The 21,171-nt window shown below is 40.4% G+C and overlaps 3 protein-coding genes across 9 annotated transcripts in view; 1 reads left to right on the plus strand and 2 right to left on the minus strand.

Annotated features, from left to right (window-relative positions):
* The first annotated feature begins 98 nt into the window (after positions 1 to 98).
* On the plus strand, positions 99 to 1,399 carry LOC108104285 (proteasome subunit beta type-7). The gene is made up of 3 exons (XM_017210255.2): positions 99 to 275; positions 345 to 524; positions 725 to 1,399. The coding sequence occupies exons 1-3, from the start codon at positions 214 to 216 to the stop codon at positions 1,299 to 1,301; spliced, it is 819 nt and encodes a 272-aa protein (XP_017065744.1). The 5' UTR covers positions 99 to 213; the 3' UTR covers positions 1,302 to 1,399.
* Positions 1,400 to 1,593: 194 nt separating this feature from the next.
* LOC108104282 (reversion-inducing cysteine-rich protein with Kazal motifs) lies at positions 1,594 to 14,068 on the minus strand. 6 transcript variants are annotated; one of them, XM_017210252.2, is made up of 8 exons: positions 13,844 to 14,068; positions 11,244 to 11,662; positions 7,886 to 7,941; positions 4,889 to 5,003; positions 4,620 to 4,825; positions 4,412 to 4,553; positions 2,785 to 4,350; positions 1,594 to 2,709 (listed from the first exon to the last, which is right to left on the minus strand). In XM_017210252.2, exons 2-8 carry the CDS (start codon positions 11,569 to 11,571, stop codon positions 1,907 to 1,909), a joined length of 3,216 nt encoding a protein of 1,071 aa, XP_017065741.1. In that variant the 5' UTR covers positions 11,572 to 11,662; positions 13,844 to 14,068; the 3' UTR covers positions 1,594 to 1,906. The 6 variants fall into 6 exon arrangements, with proteins under 6 accessions (XP_017065741.1, XP_017065738.1, XP_017065739.1 ...); XM_017210249.2 differs by having other exon boundaries at positions 11,244 to 11,792; XM_017210250.2 differs by having other exon boundaries at positions 11,244 to 11,802.
* Positions 14,069 to 14,812: 744 nt separating this feature from the next.
* Positions 14,813 to 21,171, minus strand: part of LOC108104261 (synaptotagmin-5) — a 74,361-nt gene continuing 68,002 nt past the window's right edge. The window contains exons 2-8 of one of the 2 annotated variants that reach the window (XM_017210210.1): positions 19,299 to 19,692; positions 18,967 to 19,224; positions 18,419 to 18,908; positions 17,560 to 17,840; positions 17,352 to 17,501; positions 17,096 to 17,236; positions 14,813 to 16,888 (exon numbers count right to left, since the gene is read on the minus strand). In XM_017210210.1, coding sequence (XP_017065699.1) covers positions 16,742 to 16,888; positions 17,096 to 17,236; positions 17,352 to 17,501; positions 17,560 to 17,840; positions 18,419 to 18,908; positions 18,967 to 19,224; positions 19,299 to 19,640 — 1,809 coding nt within the window. In that variant the 5' untranslated portion in view covers positions 19,641 to 19,692 and the 3' untranslated portion in view covers positions 14,813 to 16,741. The remainder of the gene's footprint in view (positions 16,889 to 17,095; positions 17,237 to 17,351; positions 17,502 to 17,559; positions 17,841 to 18,418; positions 18,909 to 18,966; positions 19,225 to 19,298; positions 19,693 to 21,171) is intronic. The other variant, XM_017210211.2, reaches the window with a different exon arrangement.

Consider the following 21,171-nt stretch of genomic DNA (forward strand, 5'->3'; position numbering starts at 1 on the left):
CAATGAAAACAAATGATACAATTATTTAGTACTTTGTATCGTATACTATCGTGATAGTAGTGAATCATCGATGGTTGTTGTGTTAAGAAGTCGATACTATCGATGTTTCTTTCAGCTCTATCACGCCTTGAACAAATTTGTTTGTCATTCCGCTCAGCAAAAATAAAACTTAAGTTGTGCTTGTGAATATAATTGAAACAATAAGCACAGACAATGGATTTGGATAATGCTCGCGATCTGCCCCGTGCTGGTTTCAATTTCGACAACTGCAAGCGGTGAGAATCATGCGGGTTCTCCTAAAATTCTGAAGCGGCTTTTATTAACAAGTCATTATATGCTTTTAGCAATGCAAATCTTATGAAGGGAGGCTACAAGCCACCAACCACCACCAAAACGGGAACCACAATTGTTGGCATTATCTTCAAGGATGGCGTTATCCTGGGAGCCGATACGCGAGCCACCGAAGGACCCATCGTCTCAGACAAGAACTGCGCCAAGATTCATTACTTGGCCAAGAATATATAGTGAGTCCACAGACTATTTCCAAATAGGTGAAAGATCTCATTCCACAATAAAAGTGTTCTAATATGCCTTTCTACAAAAGGGATCTTTCACCTTATACACAGATACATTTTCTTACCTTAATGACTGAAATTCCAAATTATTGTTAAATAGATCTGTAGTTATATTAACAAGATTATCATTAAAAATGTTCTTCTTTTAGTTGCTGCGGAGCTGGAACTGCTGCGGATACAGAGATGACAACGGATCTAATCTCGTCCCAGCTGGAGCTGCATCGCTTGCAAACAGAGCGCGAAGTACAGGTGGTGGCCGCTAATGTTATGCTGAAGCAAATGCTCTTCCGCTACCAGGGTCACATCAGTGCCGCCTTGGTGCTCGGCGGAGTGGATAAGACCGGACCTCACATCTACTCTATTCACCCACATGGCAGCTCGGATAAACTGCCGTATGCTACCATGGGATCGGGTTCCTTAGCCGCTATGACCGTGTTCGAAAGTCGCTGGAAACCCGACATGACTGAGGAAGAGGGCAAGTTGTTGGTCCGCGATGCCATCGCCTCTGGAGTGTTCAATGATCTGGGTTCGGGATCTAACATCGATCTGTGTGTGATCCGCAAGGGCAGCGTGGAATATCTGCGCAACTATGAGTTGGCTAACAAGAAGGGAGAGCGCAAGTTGGACTACCGTTTCAAGAACGGAACCACATCCGTCCTGCACACCAATATTAAGGATCTGCTTGTTACCGAGCGTGTCCAGGTCGTGCCCATGGAGACTTCTTAAAGCGATTTCCTTTTCTACTTTTCGTACATTTAATATAATAGAGCTTTGGCTGGATCTACTTGGAGTGGTTCAATAAAGGAAGCCATGCTTCAACTCAAGTTTGTGTTTTATTCAGGGCATTTTATTAGACTAGCGATACTCCAAGACGGACGATGCTTTGGTCATTAACGAACACTAGCCAGGGACCGAATAAATTATATTACAAGATTTGGTTGGCTATCTAACAAATTAAGGAATTCAATCAAATGGTAACGACAAATTATAAAGTTTAAGTCCAAATAATCTCTTTTTGTGCTTTATCTTTAATTTAATATTTGAGTTTTATAATAATTTATAAAGCTTATAGAACACGTTTTGTGGATGAAATTAAAACATACATTTAAATTAAGTCCCTGGCATAAGCTAAAAAAATAATTATAAGAGGACATTTCTCGTTTGGGATCTGCCACTTAAAGCTTAACGATTAATTTAGCTAATATCACATGGTATAGAGGGTCAATTCCTAACAGTTGAAGGCACTTTCCATCTTCTTAGACTAACAGATTAATTGGCACCAAGAATTCACTTGATTGAGTCAGATCATACACACTCCTTCTAGGACTAACTTAAAATATGATTAATCTAACAGCTAACAGAAGTAGGGGGAGTATCCAAATGGTTTGGGAACCATAAGATATTGCTCCATTTGGCATGGGTTCTAGTAGGTGCGATACCGTCAAACAGGATAAAGCTAGATTCGTTGTGATCCTGGGTGACTGGGCATTAATTAGGGAGGATATTTTTTCGGCTTCCCGGGTACATGCCTCCAATTGAAGGCGCGATGGTCTCTTGATAGTACTGGAGGGCACCAAAGCCACAAAGATGCCAACTTCCATGGTGAGGAACCCGGTCAGCTGGCATTCGCTGACCTGCACCAGACTGGATTCTAGCTGTTGTAGAACCCCATGCAGAGTCAAAAGGGTGCTGCTCTGTGACCTCAGTCCATACATTGCGCGGTCGAACTGCTTTCTGGAGTAAATTATTCTGAATGCGCCTCCAGCACACAATGGGCAACAGGCTCCTGGTGGCACTATCAAACGACAGTGCTTGGATACGGGAGCTGGGCACTGCACAGTACGGCAACGTCTTCCCATATCGCTGGCTAGTAAACCCACTTCCCGACATCGACCAACATAATCCACCATCACGTATTCTGCTCTAGCTGCATAACTACTCTTGTAGGTCACTCCGTTGATTCCACAAACTGGTGATGGTGCAGCAAGCCGACTTGACTGGCAGGCAGACCAGTACGCTACTTGGCCTTGTGGATTGGTTCTTAGCAGAGCGCAGGCATTGGGATGAGTGCGTCCTTGAGTATCACATACCTCACCCTGATGGAAGGACGAACAATTCGAAGCCGTGGCGTTAACTGCAAAGAAAAAAATATAAGTTTTTAGGATATTGATTAACTTTTAATACTTCTGATTAATTCCCTGTAACTTACCACACACATATTGCAGACATGGCCTCTGCATACTGGCCAGGCACACCTTCCTTTGGTCCAGACACTGAGTTCCTATAGGACAACTTTTCGGAGGTGCTGCTTGACAGGCATTCCTGGCATTGCATGCACCGTACACATAATCTCCCTCTGGCAAATGACATTTTGCCACACAAGCTGAGGGATAAGTATTACCATTGGAGCCACAAACGGGAACATAATGAGCTGGGCAATTGCATGGGAGACTAGTGTATCCCGAATCCGCAAATCCTGGCAAGCGACACTGCTGTTTGGTGCAAGTTATCTCACCGGCAAAGCAACTGCAAAGGTTACACTCCAAGTAAAATGATGATCCATGCCTGTAACTCCGGGCTCCAGGAAGAATGCAATGGGCATGCATATAGCTCGGCAGAGGTTGACACTGCTCTAGGCGACCCTCTAATCCACACGAGCAGACTATATGTTCTGCTAGGGGAAGCTGACCCACTTCGATTTTCTTGTGGAGATTACTCTTTCCAAGTCGCACATACGAACCGAAGGGAACAAATAGCTTAGAATCCTGTCCCAAATTGCAACCCGGTATGCAGGAGTATCCTTGATTTCCTCCCCGCTGTAGGATGCACACTTCAGTGCCATTGCAAGGCTTCTTGGCACAGGGCGAGGTGATACCTTGGGCCTCTTCTGGACTGGCATCTCCTGGTTTCAGATAGCTCTCTAGGGAAATACATGGTAGTGGAGCATCATCATCTTTTTCTTTTAGTCTTGAACATATATCCTTTGGCCGCTGGTGTTGGAGCGTCCAATCCAGACACTCATCCAAAAGTTCATGACAATCCTCACTACAGATGCCATTGAAAAGACCTACTCGCGTACAGGGTTTCAGTTGGAGGGCGCACACTAAAGCCTGCCACTTTTCTGGAGCACACCGACTGGTATTTTTGATGAAGAGTTCCTGTCCCAGGACTCGGACGGTTCCCCGTTGTTGCAGGAGCCGCAAATCTTCGCGGGCAGCTGCATCATGTTCTGGCGTACAACTGCGAAAGAGTTCCGTGGGTCGATTGTTAAAGTTAGAGCAAAAACTAAGACCCTGGCAACCTAGTTCGCAGGGTGCATCTACACTTTCTATGCATCGTCGTAGTTCCCTTTCTCCAGGTTGGTCCATACACTCGCTTTCAAAACTCGATCGTGCATCCCACCAATTGCTGGTGAAGATCTGGTTGCACAGTCGTCGACACTTGTGGCTGCCTGCTTGATCGCAGCATTGTCTTTTAGCCGCATCCATACCCAGATGATTGGGTTCCCCCAAAGATCCTCCTTTCCCAGATATGCGCCCTTGGGCTAGTGATCCTCCAGGTCTTGCCGATCCTCCTCCTGGAACGTATAGTTTTCCGGTTACCGTGAGAAAGCACTGCCAGAATGGGACTTGTGGCAATGGAGAACCACAGCCTGCTGCCTCCAACCGAGAGAAGATCACTTCACTCCGCTCCATTAGGGTGGCATTTTGACGCAGAAGATTCCGGCAGGTGTGGCGACAATGCTCCTTGTTGCTGTACTCACAACATGGAATATCTGTGGGATTTTTTGGCAAATAAATCATCATGAAACCTCAGATTTAATTTTATCCACTTACATTGCTCGGCATTGGCCAGTGGAGTCATATCGGTGTGGTTGTTTATGCACTGAATCACATCTGCGTTGCGATCTCCACAGGCGCTATTAATATCCACATGGTCATGGTTGTCATTCACGGGCTCAAATACAGCTCGACAGGCCTATGAAAATAAATATTATATATTTTGGAATATATAGAGCTTAGAATTTCCATTAGGTTAACTCACCTCCAGGCACTCAGATGTTCTGGCCTGTCCACAGCACTGATCCGCTGCCTCCTGGCGCTCCAGGCAATCATAAAGCGTTTGCTCATCGCTTCGACGGCAATTTTGCACAGGTGAGCGATTCGAAGTGGCGCATACATTGCGGCAATGAGGCAGGACACCAAATTGGCAGCAACGTCTTCCCGACCAGTCCGCTCCACGGGTGACCGCTGATAATAAGAATAAAAAAATATTGTTCGAATTTTATGAATTTCATTTCCGCTTAGACATACCATCGAAAGTCTGGTTGACACAGGTCCAGAATTCCACTTGATGCAGTTGACAATATTTGCGCAGTTCCTCGCGATTATCGCCGCCAGCGCTAGTGGCAAACTCTACCAGAGATAACTGGAAAAATATGCATAAATTGCCATAAACAACAAGTTATTAATCGCAATCAAAATTAATCGACGGTCGAACGCTTAACCTGCTCCTGACCTGCAACCTGTTGGTTTTCTTGTGATCTGTGAGCAGTCTTACAGCTTTAACACTTAAATCAATATAAAAAATAAATAAAATGGTTGCTTATTTGTAGGGGGTTTTTGAAAAAAGAGTTTTTAATAAAATACTAAGGGTATATTCTTTAAACGTTTTTAAGAACTAGTGAGTGCAAGAGGTTATGATCAGGGTCGAGACAAAGTTCAGAGACCATGGAGATGCAGGTTGCAATTTTATCCTGCTCTTGTTGTTGTTCTTTTTGGTGTATTATGTTACATTTTTGAATGCGGTTCTCTTTCTGACACCGTCATAAATAACATTTACTACCCCCTCTTTCTATCGATAAAGAACAGGCTCAGGGAACTTCAATAACAAATTTTCAGGCTCATTCCACTGTGTGAGATGCACGTATCTGCCACAGTAATCTGAGTAAAGCGATGTCTATTCAAGATACTTCGTGTGCTTGTCCTCGGAACTTGTCTGGATCTTGAGCCTGGTGGCATTCTCATAAATACAAATTAACATAAACTGAGGTGTAGATGGTGTGGGTTTAAAGGGGGTTTACTCTCGGCGGAATATCTTAGATTGAGATCATATATATTAACATAATTTAAGGTGTTTATTCAAGAAAATTACTTATATTTATAAAATAAATATTCCAAATAAGTTTTATTTATTTTTAGAAATTTCTGCCAAGTACTTGTTCTATCTACCCATGTTAAAATTCTATAAAATCAACCACTTTTCCTAATGCGTGCATTTTAAGTTTGTTGATAGGACACTTTGCATGCCCTAATTACAGCCACTTATCCACTTAATCACATGTTTGTTTCAAATTGTATGGTACCTTTCATCGACTACGCCCCTGGCTGATACGCGCTTCTTTCATGTGTGTTCCTCGGGTTGTTTCCCCTCTTTGAACACCGGGCCTCGAGCATGTCTGTTGCAGTTTTGTTAATGAAGTGTCCGTGGCCATGTCACGCACTCCCACACACTTTGCTTAACTACATACATGGGATCCCACCGGAACCTCCTCTTCGAGGACAACCTACCCACCTGGGCAGAAAATCCCATCAGATACTGAGAGTGCCAAAGAATTGTATGTCTTGCAATTATCAGAACCTCGGGCCACAAAAGAGCATTTTGTCAATAATAAAGTGCGCGTAAATTTTCACTTATCTCGGGATGATCTCTAACTCTCCTCTCGGGTTCGACTTTTCACACATTCAAGAGGCCAAAGAAACAGAACAAATTGTGAGTGGGGAGAGTCGAATATCAAGGGGTCTCCTATTTCCCGACACCCACTTGTAAGATCTAGCTCTCTAATCTTTCGCTTGAGACAGAGTAAAAAGCAATTCAAAAGTGGACTTTGGGGTAACGCCCATGAGAACTGAACCGGTTATCCATTATCCTGTTTGTCAGTTTCAATTTGGCCAAAAGATTTAATGCCTTCATTTGCATTTCTAAATGAAAAGATTGGCAAAGCCCCAGCCCACTTTCAGCTGGGAAAACTAATTGGTTTTGGGTGGAAAATGGTTATGATTACAAAGTTAAATGATGTCAGTGATTTGATTGCCGGCATTGCCTCTAACTAAATCGAGGCTAGGAGCAGACTACCGTCAACTACACTCATACACACATACGACACTCACTCTCAAAGACAACAAATTGATTTTCAGCCAGCTTGGGTTTTATGAATGACTTTGAGTGGAAAACTGGTTGGTCTGGCTCTCTCAATTGGCACAGAAAAAAAACTATAAAGTATCTCTTCAATAGCTTATCCAAATGGCATATTTACATGATATAATTGATATTAGCTATATAGTTTTAAGATTTTATGACATCTCACTACATTGAAACCTTACATTTAGAGTATCAACCAGATCTTAATAGTGCTGATACATTTTGTTCTTATAATTTAGTCTTTAAATTTTCTTTTCTCTGTACTAGTCTGGATTTTTCGTCTGGGTTTGGTCTTTGAGTTGCAATTACCTGTTTGCCAGTTTATGCTAATTAAGAATGCAATTTGTGCGGATTTTTCAATCCTTTTTGGCACAAGGCTCTACTATAATCAACAATCGGCAGCCAGCGGATGTGGATATGGCATTCAAAGTTCTACCGAAATCGAACGACCATTAAAACCTGTCATAATAATTTTCAATGGTTTTTCACCATGTGACAGTACGACGGATCAACGTTTATTGAATTCTAAATTTATATTGCTTAGTATGCAGAACTCGCACACCATTCATATGGACGGAAAGAGGATTCATGGGCACATAAAAATACCAGGAAATGCACTGTGGCTTGATCGGTAGTTTTTCCACCTTATCGGCATGTTCAATCTGTATCTGATCTGCTGTCCGAGGTGTTCATACTTATGGCTAGTTGCTGGTTGCTAGTTGCCTCTAGCTGGCATTTAATATTTATGACAGACACACCATTTCCCTTCGAGTTGGTTTTGACTGTAGACGAGGCGCCTGCCACACCGCATTTGAATAAAATAGTTATGAGTTACAAAATTATACACAGGAGGAAAGTAAATTGACTACAAAATTGGGGTATATTAGATTTATCAGGAAGTTACACTTTGTACTTTGAAATTATTGTCTAGTATTATGAATGATAACCCAAAAACAAGCTTAAAACTAAACTCAAACGCACTCAAACATTTACCCTTGGCTGTACCATGCGTTGCATCCACTCAGCCATTCATACGCATTTTTGATATATGATCAATCCAACCCAGTAAGCCCCTTTTTTTCCCCCCCACCGACACCCCAAATACTTACATTTTCGCATGCTGTGCGACATGAGCCGAAGACCTGATTGCAACATGTGAAGATATCTGCAAGAGAGGCAAACAAACAAACAGAAAATAAGCATGTTGCAAGAGGAAAAAAACAAGAAGTTAAGTTGGCAAAGTGCAGCATATCAGGGTTTAATGGCTTGGCTCACGCATTTTGACACCACTCAGTAAATTAAAATTTAAATAAATGCCATGGGAAACAGCAAGATATCTGCCAGTGGATCGTTAAAGGAGCGGATTGCAGTCAGATTCCTGATTGTGGTCATGATCATGATCATGATCGTGATTGCCACATGTTGGTCTGCGAATCTGTTGCCAAAGTACACTTCCTCTGGCACAAATCACCCAGTGACTTAAGGCGGGGGTTTCACTTTTCGCACTAATTAGGTGGCTGGTAATGGAATGGTATCCTGCTTATCTACTAGTACCCCGGGTGACTGATTACTTATTAAGCACTTACCGCTGGTTTTTCCTTGGCTACTCCCCCAAATGTTTTTTCTCTGGCTGCGGTTCATTTGGAAGATTGCTCATTGGGTGTTGAACTTTTCTTGCGAAAAGAAATGGGGGAGCATGGTGAATGTGGGGCTTTGGAATTAGAGATGACGGGATGATATGATGGGTAATGATAAAATAGCTTTCAAGGGAAAAAATTTCATTTAAGATAGCTTTTAATTTCCAAAACAAGCTTACTGTTCGTTTATAAAAAGTTGTTAAACTCAACCACAACTCTGATATTAACTTTTTAAAAGATCTTTAAGTTACATTTGCTGTCAATCGTAACGACTTGTCTCACCTACCCATAATTGACATCATTCTGATTGCCTTGAAGATTGTACAACCAGATAGGCTGCTTATCCCAACCAGATGAATATGAATGAGTTGGTTCGAAGAGATCTGAAAGTCGTGACACGAATGCTTAAATATAATTTTCAGAGATCACTGACAACAATCCCTTTATAGTAGATACTTTTCCTGTGATCACGTCACACTTACGCATCACTAGCTAGAAGCGATTCCCATGTCTGACATCTGCGACACATGTCCCCGATCTCCGGAGTCGAAACTCCCGAATCCGGAGACTTGGACGTGTGACAGTTGGCCGGGCGTAAAAGGGCGGGTTCAAAGAGTTTTGCTGAGTGCGTGAAAAATTTCAGTTTTTGTCACTTGCGGCAGGAATTGGGGGGGCTACTGAACTTCAGAGAAGATCAAAAGCAGTGCCCATTAATTAAGTGTGCAATTGCCAAAGGAGGGCAAGCAACTTTGGGTGGGGTGGAGTGAAAACTGCTAAGATTTTCCCTCCATTTCTTGTTCCGAAACTTACGTATTTTTGGCTCAGCCATTTTCGTTTTCGGGCCAAGCAAGTCCGGACAGTTGAGTTTTCTTCTTTTTTTTTTTTTTAAATTTTTGTCGGGTTGAGTGACTAATTTTAGCGGAAATTTACTTTGAAGTCCACCAAAATAAATTTGGCCGCGGCCTATGAACATTGATTTGGGGAATCAAATGGGTAAATGCGAAACGGTGACAAATCGCTTGGAAAATGCCTTTTTGATTTGCCAGGCGTTGTCATTTACCCCCATTTTTATATTCTCTGATTCAGATTCAGTTTTTATTTGGCATTTTTATTTTTAAAACTGTTAATGTTTTCATTTGTGCTCGCTACTCTGGGTATAGTGTGTCGTTGAGTGCTATTTTTATTATACTATATACTCGTATCTTAGTTTCAGTTTTAGTTGCAAAGTTGCGCACTCTTCTGCTGCTGCTGCCGATGCTTCTTTTTTTACTGTGGCCAATGATCTAAGCTGCCTGTCAACGCACCACACAGAAAATAATTTGAAAAGTTTGTAGAACGCTAAAAAATAGAGTAAACTAGATTGCACGTTTAAGAATAATATTAAGCATCAAAGGTAAATCTTATGAGTTATTCTAAAAGACATCCTTATAGTTAATATTTCCGATTCAGATACTTTAAAGATTTTCTCTATGTGTTAAGTATTTTTTTCAGTTCCTATAGGAGCCATGGCATGGGCTGGCATCTATAAATAAAGAAATCCACTGAATAGCTGTCTCCGATTCGCTGCCGCATGTCAAGTGTCACAGCTGATTTGTCGCCAAGTTCTCCGGCATTCGCAGAGATGATTGCCATCAAAAGGAGTGGACACATCCGACCACCCCGTTTGATTAACGTGAGTGCAACCAAAATGATTGTTTAATAGCTTTTGTATGGCCACAGCGCGCGTATTTAAAAGGAAAATCAACGGTGGCCATTTGTATGCAAAACACTTCAAATGCCGCACAATTCAAAAATTCATTTTGGATGCACAACATCACGCAGCCGTGGAGTCGAAGAAGAATTTCCTTTTTGCAAAAAAGACAATCAGTTAAGCTTAAGGCGGCGACATATACGAGCAGGCCATAAAATTTCATTGGAAATCTAACACATTTATCATGCACTGACACCCCATCCCCAAGCCATAATTCACTCCGAGCTTCGAGTTAATAAAACAGCCAGTTCAGAAATGACGAAGAAGGGACCGGAATCAGAAATATATATCTTGGTTTCTTGAATATATGTATGTAGATATGCTGGCGCCAGCTTTGCAGCAATTTAAACTAATTTTTAACACAGTTTCAATTTAGATTCGAGCACAAACACGCATTCGTTCGGATACAGATAGTCGGCCGTTCATATCTGAAAAACAGTGGCATCATCATCAGCAGCACTTTCAATTAAAACATTTCGTTCGCGCTCAAAAGGAAATTATTGCTTTTGATTAAGTGAGTGGATGCGAGTGTGGTTCCATTTACATGCAAATCAAAGTGGGAGGGGCCGTAAAAAGTTTTTTTTTTTATTATATTTTTGTCGGATCCTCTATCGCAGCTGAACTGACCAGCCCTAAAAATACGGGTCGGTGTGAGGGGAATGAATGAATGAAAGTAACAACGTTTAACTAAAAGAGAAACCAGTTTTTAAAAATGTTAATAATATTAAAAAAAAAACACCGAATGCTATAAAATGTTTGCATTTTGTATATCGATTTATGCAAACTAGGATCTGATAGATGTATCTGGGAGTCATTTTAACCCGCTCAAAGACATTTTTACTTTAATAAAATGCAAAGTTAATTCGAACTATGAATCTGACTTACATATGTGGAATGTATTTAAGCACTGCAGAATTATTAACTTAAAAATCAACTTTTTAGTTTAAATAAATAAATTAAATAACCCCCTGATATCCCCTAGCCATTTGTCACTCGTGAGTTTGTCAAATCCAACTGATAAGCGGCTGCTTTTGAAGTGCCAGTAAAAAGTCACAAAGATCAAAAGTCTTATCAACTTACCATGTGATTCTCCGGATGATTTCACAGTTTCCACAGCCGTGATTTCTGAGCTATCGATTGCCTCACTGGTATCCGCATCCAGCCAATCATAGTCATCCGAATCCAGGCTAACTGAATGACTGCGACTATTTTTCTTAGTTCCACTGGACGACGGATGCCGATGATGATCCACAGAGGCATTACTTTTATTATTGCGTCGTCGCACCTGCCTCTCCCCAGAATGTAGATGATCGTTCTTGGTGCTCTGATTCTCCTCCAAATGGCGCACAGCACTCACCACGCCAAAGGGCAGCAGGAGCAACAGAATTTCCCAGCCACTCAGGCGCATTTTTATCGTTGTTTTTTGTCTGAACTTCTTGATTTATGCACTTTGTTTGTTTGTATTTTATTACGATTATGTCGAGTGCATTTTGTGCACACTGATAAGTAGTTGCAGGCAAAGGAAATGAGTGTGTCACAAGTCAAATGTCTCACTGGGTTCATCTACATGGCCAATTGGCATCCGTTCGATAAGCCACCGCTTACGCGTTTATACACTATATATACAAACTGATTTTTCCTCCACAGAAAAAAATTGATATTATTGTTCAGGAAATCATAGATTTTATGTAGGTTTTTATATTTCCGTTTACAAATTATTGAGACTAACATATTATATGATATTTTCATATTATTCTAATATTTTCATTAAATATTTGTTGATTTTAGATTTATTTTAGAAATGTAAAAATTCAAATATATTTCTTTTACTGCTTATGTTTATTGCAGAGTGGAACTGCGTTGCTCGTTACTACATAGTGATTGAAAAAACGCAGACAAAAAATGAAAAGCGATTAAATTTAATGGTCTGCGGCACAAGGGACTCTATTGATAGGCAGTTGAGCTATCTGTTGAAATAAACATGAATAAATGTAAGATTGTTTACTCAGTGGCGAGTGTGGAAGTATTTTGAAGACGCCTCCACCATCGCCATCGCCATACACCACTTGTCCCCACGATGTCACACAGTAATTAAGCCAATTGACCTCGCTTGGCCGGCAGTTTGGCAAAGCGCTCCAAACTCTTCACGGCCTGCTCCTCCTTTTTGTCCATAAAGGCAAAGTAGCGAAGGCAATGGCAAACGGCAAAGGCAATGGCAACGGCGATGGCGACAACATTTTATTAAAAGTGAAAAATATAAATAAATAATATCAAAAAGCGCCAGTGGTGGCGGCATACAAAGTGACACAAACGGTGGGGTTAGCACTAATGATGAGACTCGTTTCGGGTTGGGTACTTCAAGAGCCTTCTTTTCCACCCTTTTTACGTTTTTTTTTTTCACTTAGTGTCCTTGCAATTTGCACTCGAAAAAAGTATAACTAATTTTGGTTTTTAAGAGTATTTTTAATAGGGAAATAATGTTAATTTTCAAAAGAAATAAAAACCTAAAGCTAAAATAAATATATATTTAATTTTAAAAACTCCCCCAAAAATTATACAATTTATTTAAGTGCATCGGCGTGCTTGTGTCAAAGCGCATACCAAAGCAAGCAGGCGACAGAGAATAGGGGAGTGGTACTATAAGGGAGGCGGGAAAGTAAGTGGTGGGGAGTGGTGTGGGAGTGCGGTGGGAGGCAGCCGGGCTATCAGCGTTGGGTTGAGCGGTGACTGTGCTTTGATGTCTTTCTAATTGCATATTTTACAGCGCCAGGGAGTCGTCTCCGCACATTCACACAGCCATTGCAGCTATCCTGCAAAAGGATAGCACTTTCAGCGAGAGTGGAAAGTAGAGCTATTTGCTGTGATGTGGATGCTGGATGCCCCTATGTCCCTTTTGCCCCCTTGCCAACCCCTCAAAGACGCCGTCATCCAAAGTGGACCAGGACCTGGTTGGTTTGTCAACTTCAGCGTCAACGTCAGACGAATACGAGTACGAACACAAAGGCTGAGACAAAAGCGGCATGTTCAAAAACTAGACAAATATTAACTCATATGCAGCTTGAGGTTGAGCCGAGAAGAAGAAGCCTTTGTCTTTGGTAATACAGTCTTACTTCAATAAGTCAAGTGTACTTAAGGAAATGCTACCCATTTTGGGGCTTACAAAATATATAGGCAAAAACTTTATCAAACTTGTATCTTTTAATGATTAAAAATAATAAAATATTATTAGTTCTTTTATTGTTTTATAGTTTATTATTGGAAATGTAAAACAGGAAAACGGTAAGGTCAAAAGGTTAAGTTCTAAGGTAAGTTCTAAGCAGAGTTTAAAATATTGTGGAATAATAATAATCAAAGAATTCAGATTGGAAGGGTTAGCATTTAAATATTAAATATATATGACATCAAGTTCTTATTATATTAAGCAGAGCTAGCTAATCATCAAGAGTCTTCACTGTACGCGTGTGATTGTGGCTTCAACTCCGCTTTGATTGCAATGGGAGAACAATATGCATCAAACAGAAAATAGCGCCACTTTGCAAAAGGGATGCAAAAGGAGCCGCAAAAGGACCTCCACAAATACATTCATCCCAAAAGCTTCACACACCAATACACACACACACACACAAACACACATTGCAACCAAATGCATTCCATAATCACTTGTCGTTTGATTTGTTTACCGGGTTCACTGAGCTTTGTTGTTTGAGTTTCACACTTTGGTTTGGATTATGCTTAAATATTTATTAAATTGTATTTAAGCTGATTGTCATTTATTTTTTTTTTTTTTATTTATAGAGAAACACTTTTGATTTGTTTTATATTATTTTATTTGATTTATTTTGGTTCGCGATCAAAAGACTCGACGCGCGACATCTTTTACGTGCGCACGATCCGACGGTTGGAGACAGTGTGAGCGCAGATGAGAACGCACATTGTGTTATATGTTTGCGGCTCGGAAAAATGCACTGAGAAAAAAATTATTGGCATTCTAGATTAAAAACAAAAAATATACGAACAAAATCAAAAAAATATTTTAAAATATTTATTTAAGATTTTATTATTTATTATAAGCTGAAATTAAATCTATATTAAAAATTAATTTTAATAATTTCAGTTAAAAAAGTCAATTTTTAAAAATACCAAAGAAATGCCCGTCAAAAAATGAATTTATATTTTTCAGTTTGTTTTTATAATAATCATAAATATTTTAATTCATAAAACTGATATTTTCATAAAATTAAATAATTTGTAATATTTGAAATACTCTTAATAGTCCATACACATTTTTTATTTTTGAAAAATTGAAAAATAAACAAAACTATTTTAATACCAAATCAACGTCGTTGCTAATTTTAGTTGGGTCACAAACCAATAACCAACTCGCGTTGCCAACTGAAGGGAACTGCTTTCTTAATAAGCTAGTTGTGAACTGCTTTCTAAAGGTGCTAGCTGAGAACCGCTTTATATTATAAACTGTTTTGTCGTTCAGGCTATGTACTGCTTTTTACTATAAACTGCTTTGTCCTTAAAGCGCCAAATTCAAAAAGGTACCAAAGAAACACTTTAAGTTTAAGATTAAGCAAAGAAGTTTAATGAGAAATCTGTATAATAAATAATAATAATATTCCTTTACAAGAAAACTTAATCCCTTTGTTTTTAGTTATTTATTTATCGAATAATTTAAATTCACATACATTTAAGTTTACATATACATTTTCATTCATATGAATATAGGTTGTCTTGTAGTTTGTATGTGTATATAATTATATTTTAGGTGGTGTTATCCCTCAATTTTAGTTTTAGTTTTCAACAGCGACCCCTTTGTTTAGGCTACAATAATAAATAAACACTATTTGTAGGAAATATATTTGTATATGCAGTTTTTCTTTTTGTACATTTCGCTTTGCTTTTAAGTTTTCCTCGTGTCATTTTTTTTTCTTTTTTTGCATTCCGAGTGCATAGTTCATGTTCTTCGTACTATATAGTTGTAAAGTAACAATGTTCTGCTTAAATCGGAGGTATTTCAGCATTTATCTTGTTGTTCTGTTGTTTTGGTTTATTTACTTAATGTTGTCGTCAGCAATGTTGTTCTCGTGTTTCGTTTTTGGCAAAGGACAAATTGTGAAACAATTATGTAGAAAGGATTCGTTTAGAAAAACTTGTATAAGTATTGTGTATATGTATATATGTATATATATATATATATATATATATTTATATTTATATTCTGGCTCCTTAGAGTATGTATTTCCTTTGTCTAGTTAACACGTGCAGTGCTCTATGTATGTTTTCAAGTCTTTGTTTAAGTTTAAATTACACACACATTCAGTTTTGTTTTGTTTTTTTTTGTATTCTGCAATATTTACTGGGATTAAATAGCATATTTTACACACATTATTAGGTCTGACATCCCGTAGTGTTCATACGACAACACCAAAAATACACTCATAGATTTATGCGAAAGAAATCGATCAACCCCTGCCTGCATTAGCTTTAGCTTTCCCTTTCCATAAATGACTTATTATTCAGTTGCCACGGAATGCTCGTTGTAAGTACATATAAAATAGGTTAAAGTGCTCGAGAAATGCTCTTTGGTTGGTGTTCCTTGATAGACGTACTCGGCTGGAAGGAATATATTGTATTTAACTTAACAATTACCATAAGTTCTCTTCATTTCCCTCGTTCTTTTCTTATTTTTTTGGCTAACTTTTTTCTTGTATTTTCTACGGGCGAAAATGTCAAACAGTTGACGACATGACGAAAAAAACGCACACAAGATCGAATGGCAAAAGGACAACAGAACGACGATGGCAATTTGTCAACTGTCGCCGGCACAAAAGGGCGATTCCTTCTTCGAGTTCGGGCTTCCTGCATGATTGACGACCATTCACCTATACGAATTATTATTATTATTATTATTATTCCCCGTGTGCTGCTGCGGTGTATTCATAATTATTTAAGAAATGTACACTTGAATGCCTTCCCTTTTGGTTAAGGATTGGAAAAAAAGGAGGCGGCAGGCTCTTCAAGTGTCTGCTAAGAAGTCGATGGAAATGTCAACAAGTCTGGCTGACAGTTTTGGATGTGCGCTTACGGATTTCCTATTGTACTCGTATACCCTCCTCTACCGTTTTAACCAGATTTTATGTGTTGTTTTTTCTCAAGAGGTTGCACAAAATGCACAACAAACAAAGAACCGAACCGTTAAGCCAAATTACCCACAAATAAGATTTTCGTGGGACATTTTTCTCTTTTACCTTTCGAAGTTTCTGTCGTTGATTAGGAACTTTTGATTGAGCTTCTTGGAGGGCTAGTTAGCTGCAGCGCATATATATTGTACATTCATATATGTAATATATATGTATATAAATGAGATTTTGATTTCATAGAACATTATTAAGCTTTTGAAGGGCGGCGGAGGACCGCCCAAAAATGCAATTGGAAAATTCACACAGACACGGTTACGTTAGTAGTACACCTATAAAGACGCAATGTGGGAGCAATTGAATGTTTTGTTTTTTGTTTTGATTTTTGGTTTTTGGTTTTTTAAAAATCATAATTCATTATAGTGGAATGGCCTAGCGGATATAGTGCCACATAGCCGTGGGCTTTCGGGCATTGTTAATCATATCGTGCCAGTGCTGGCATCCAGTTCCACTTTCCTGTGGTCCCAATCCGCAGCATCCAATTTCCGTGGCCTCGCTACCAGCACCCACCACATAGATCTAGGAAGATAAAATATAAAGATATATATTTATAGAGAGAGAGAGAGAAATATAAATTGGCGGTGGGGGTTTTCAATTAAAACACGGCCGGGCATTAAACCGAGGCTATTGCCCGGAATTAGCAGCCGAGCTGTTAAAAACGGCGCAGGCCACCGGTTTATGGCCTAGTCCAGGATGAAAGCCAAAAGGCAAAAGGCCAAAGGTTACCTCGATGGCTGCATTGTGAAGATAATTTGATTGCAAATTAAACGTGAACGCCTCATTCCAAATGGGGTTAGTCGGATCGTCTGACTTAGTGATGCTCGTCTTCTTTTTCTTAATGCGTTTGCCATTTTGAATCAGGTAAATCTTTGAAAAATCAAAAGGGTTATGAGGGTTTATTAGGAACATTCTGCCAAAATATTTAGAAGTTTTAAAAAAGAAACTCAACCTTTTTTAAATAATTTTCCATTGCACTACTCACCTTGACATATGGTTCTTGAAGAGTGTCCAAATTCCTAGCCTTCATAATGACAACTGTTAATCGTTCAGCCTGCGGTAAATAGTTCAGGGAACAAAGTAGCTCTGGTCGATCTTCCTTGGGTTTCTTAGTACGCAGCAAGTCTCCCCAGATCTAAAAGTTGTTCTAAAAGTTACAATCTGTTTAGTTACATTCTAAGGACAATACTTACCTCCACTGACTTGGATAGATCCAGACCATCCACAGAGATGCGAACCTCTCCTATAATGTCGTTGTGCGAATAGCGATCATAGTCGAGTACCTGGAGGATGAGCTCCTTGCCTTGGAGCTGATCGCGAGAAACCGGGAACTTAAAGTGCTGGTCAAAGTAGGGATTCGATTCGCCACGATGGATGTGGGTCTGCCGCTTTCGGCTGTCCACTTCGGGTTGTAACATTAGTCGGACATAGGGATCCCGGAAGCCACCCTCTTCAATGGGACTGAGATTGTGAGCTAGAAATAAAAATTGTTACCTCAGTCAGGTTTACAGACGTTTTTATGTCTAATCATAAGTCTTAAATTGGATATTATTTCCTAAAAGGGAAACTACATAAATATCAACTGTCAAAATGGATCGCATTAATCTGAAGGTGCGCTGTATGGAACGAAGAGTTTTGGCCTTCAATATATCCCGCACTATGCCGATGTACAAACTGATGAAGGCCTACGCCGAGTATTATAAACTTAGCCTAAAGAACATATATTTCAGGGCTAATACTCTTCGAGTCGGTGACCATGACACTGCTGAATTTCTTGGTCTACGTAATGGCGATGTCTTACAAGTTAGATCTAACTACTATCAGTATCCCTCTAATGAAGAATAACCGAAGTGCTGCGGATTCGATGTTAATATTTCTGTTTCGTTTTTAATAGTTTGTTAGCTTGAACTAGTTTTTAAAGCTGTGTGATATCTCTTTTTACTACAATTATAATAAAATTTGTTGTGTTCAGTTGTTAAATTAATTTTCTAATTTTTATTTTGTATATATAGCAATACCCAATCCACCAATCCTTAGCACTCAAAGACTTACCTTCAATCAGATGCACCGTAAGATCAAAAAGGTGATAGTCATACTTAACGCGCAGATGCAAACGTCCGACGGCATGACTGGATTCCGGAGCTGTCAGGTAAACGGGTCCGTCTGGCAATCGGTAGAGATCCGGTTGAAGTGCACCCAATGGTGATGCGGGACCCATGGCGGGATCCACTCCGGGCTGCGAACGTGGCGGTATTAGCAGCGGCGAAAGGCAACGACCTCCAGCCACACCCTTTCCTGAACTGCTGCCTCCCATCCCTGAACCTCCAGCCAATGAGGCCAAGCTACTCTGCGAAGGACTAGGTGTCCTTAGATCGCCTGGATCTGCCGAGTGGGCGGGGCTGCCACAACGGGCGTCTAAAGAAATAGTTCGCATGGGACTGGGTGATCTGGCCAAATGATGTGGAAATGCCGGCTCACTTGGTAGCGAGCTACGTCCGTCCGGTCCAAAAGTTCTTATCTGTGGTGAGGAGCCGCGATGACCCTGAGAAGTAGATGGAAATTTAGAAATTTCTTGTAAATAAAAAAACCGAAATACTCACCGAATGCCTAGATGGGGCACTGTCCACGCTGCTCTGGCTAGAGATGGACGGCGTGCGCTGGAGACGCGGCGGAAAGGAGCGGCTCTGGTGGTGCAAGTGTAGAGGACTGTGGAACACTTCGGCGGGTCCGCGCAAGATGTCCGTTCCCGTAGCCGAAACTGTGCCCATATGGTGATGGTTGAGGCCCATGCCGCCATGCATTCCATGCAACTGACTGGCCGGTTGGATAGGCTGGCATTCCTTGGCAATGGCAACCTCCTGGGGGTATTAAAATTAAAAATTATATACATATTAATAGGTTTCATTAAACAGTAATCTCCAGATATAAGAACCTCCGAGTCCGTGGGCAAATCACAGCTATCGCTGACACTACCGGCCGAAACACTGCCAATTCCGCTAGTGGTCGATGTGACCGACGAGGCTGACGGCGGCGGCGTCATGGGTTGTGGTGGTGGAGTGGTAGAGCCCTCACCAGTCGGTAGGATATGCACCACCGTCGACCCATTTCCCCCGGCAGTCGAGGAACTACCACTCCCACTCGGTGATCCCTCATCGGCCGAATTCCGATCGAGTGTAACCCGACGTACCGCTCCCACGCGCTCCTTGGCCATTCGTGACCAGGACTCGATGCGCTTGTGGGCCAGCCAACAGGCTGCCGGACCCAGACCGCTCATCTCTTCCCAATTCACCAAGAGACTGTGGCTACGATAACTCTGCTTTACTTATCTAAGGAAAATAAGAAGGTTTTGTTGCCTGGATACCTTGACTTGATACTTGCGGGAAAAGAAACCGCTGCTTCACTTTTTCACTCTCTCACATTATACTCAAAGAAATCAGCCTCTTCCTTTACATAATATATAAGATATATAACAAATATTCATAAATATCTATTAATAATTTGAATATTTAAGAGATAAAACGTTATAAAAAAAACTAAAAATAGTTAATTTAATAACTATCTTTGCTTATTTGCACTTAATTTTCCCCAGTGCACCCACACATTCGGTCGCTGTTAATCCGCTTAGGCAAATACACTCACACGCCATTAGATTTGACCAACCACCGAAGAGGAAATGGTACAGGATGAGATCCCTGGCACGAGTGCGGTTTCAGGTTGGAAGCCCTGAACCGGCATTAATTATGCCCATGTAGGTCACATGCTGTAACATTTTTCCATACCCTCGCTATGTAAGCCATTCATAGCTTATAGTCGGTTAGTTTGTACTACATTCATGGCCTAATTAGCATAATAAATTTATATTCCTTAATATAAATGATATCTCTAAATGCCGTACATGTTAGTTGGCAGTAAAAGCTTTACTTTTTTAAAATAGTGTGTTGTAAAAGTAGTTAAAGAAACTTTAAGATATACTATTAAAATTTTCAAACTCCTCAAAACAGAGCAATCGAGATGCAAGAGCCCGGATGTCATTCTGACCTTCCCATTTCCGATAGCAATCCCCTCGCACATTCCCTCGAAACATAATTTTTGGTGAAAGGATAGTCAAAAGTTTAGCAATCTCTTCTCAGCCATCGCTTTTATTGGGAATCTGAATGGCAGGTGGCAAATGGGGATTCTTGGGGCCAAAACCATGGAAACTGCACTAACGAACAATGTGCGTCAGAGTGGTGGCAGCTCCGCTAATCAGACGCTTAACTAGTTTTGCCGCCATCACAATGTGGCCAAAAGCGGATAATGCCTAATTTTGCGAAAAGTAAGAGGGTATACAAAGGGTGAAAAGAAAATGCTTTGGGAAAAGCTTTACATTCAAAGATGAAAGATTAGGTGTTTTTTCAAGTAATCCTCTAAGACTTTTGGTTTACTTACAAGAAATAATGCGATGTTTAGAGAAGATGTTTAAGGAATCTTCTATTCAAGTTTTAGATAGTATTTAATGGGCTAGAATAGTTCTTACTATTAAACATCTTTAAATGTTTTTCACACCAGCCAATACCCAAAGACTAGTCCGTAATAGTGGCAGCTGGGGTGATGCTAATGAAAGTTTAACTACTTCCTGCTGGTCTGGCAAAACTTCTGGTTAATATTAGACAGCCCTTCTACAGGGCCATAAATATGCAGAGGAGGCTCCTTCTCGACATCATCGTCCGATATCATGAATATGCAGACGAGGCATTCTCCGGCAAACCTCACAATTCCCCGGCGGACGATTTGTCTTGCAGTCCGCATTTCTATTTCGCCTTTTT

Source organism: Drosophila eugracilis, unplaced genomic scaffold, assembly GCF_018153835.1.
Source record: "Drosophila eugracilis isolate 14026-0451.02 unplaced genomic scaffold, ASM1815383v1 contig_2154, whole genome shotgun sequence".
Taxonomy (NCBI): domain Eukaryota; kingdom Metazoa; phylum Arthropoda; class Insecta; order Diptera; family Drosophilidae; genus Drosophila; species Drosophila eugracilis.

Excerpts from the sequence above, each read along its gene's own strand:
- LOC108104282 (XM_017210252.2), bottom strand. The coding sequence starts at position 11,571 with ATGCGCCTGAGTGGCTGGGAAATTCTGTTGCTCCTGCTGCCCTTTGGC. Across the intron at positions 5,004-7,885 it reads GTCGCACAGCATGCGAAAAT|TTATCTCTGGTAGAGTTTGC; the intron begins GTAAGTATTTGG and ends ATATTTTTCCAG. Across the intron at positions 4,554-4,619 it reads GAACATCTGAGTGCCTGGAG|GCCTGTCGAGCTGTATTTGA; the intron begins GTGAGTTAACCT and ends TTATTTTCATAG.
- LOC108104285 (XM_017210255.2), top strand. The coding sequence starts at position 214 with ATGGATTTGGATAATGCTCGCGATCTGCCCCGTGCTGGTTTCAATTTC. Across the intron at positions 276-344 it reads AATTTCGACAACTGCAAGCG|CAATGCAAATCTTATGAAGG; the intron begins GTGAGAATCATG and ends ATATGCTTTTAG. Across the intron at positions 525-724 it reads TACTTGGCCAAGAATATATA|TTGCTGCGGAGCTGGAACTG; the intron begins GTGAGTCCACAG and ends TTCTTCTTTTAG.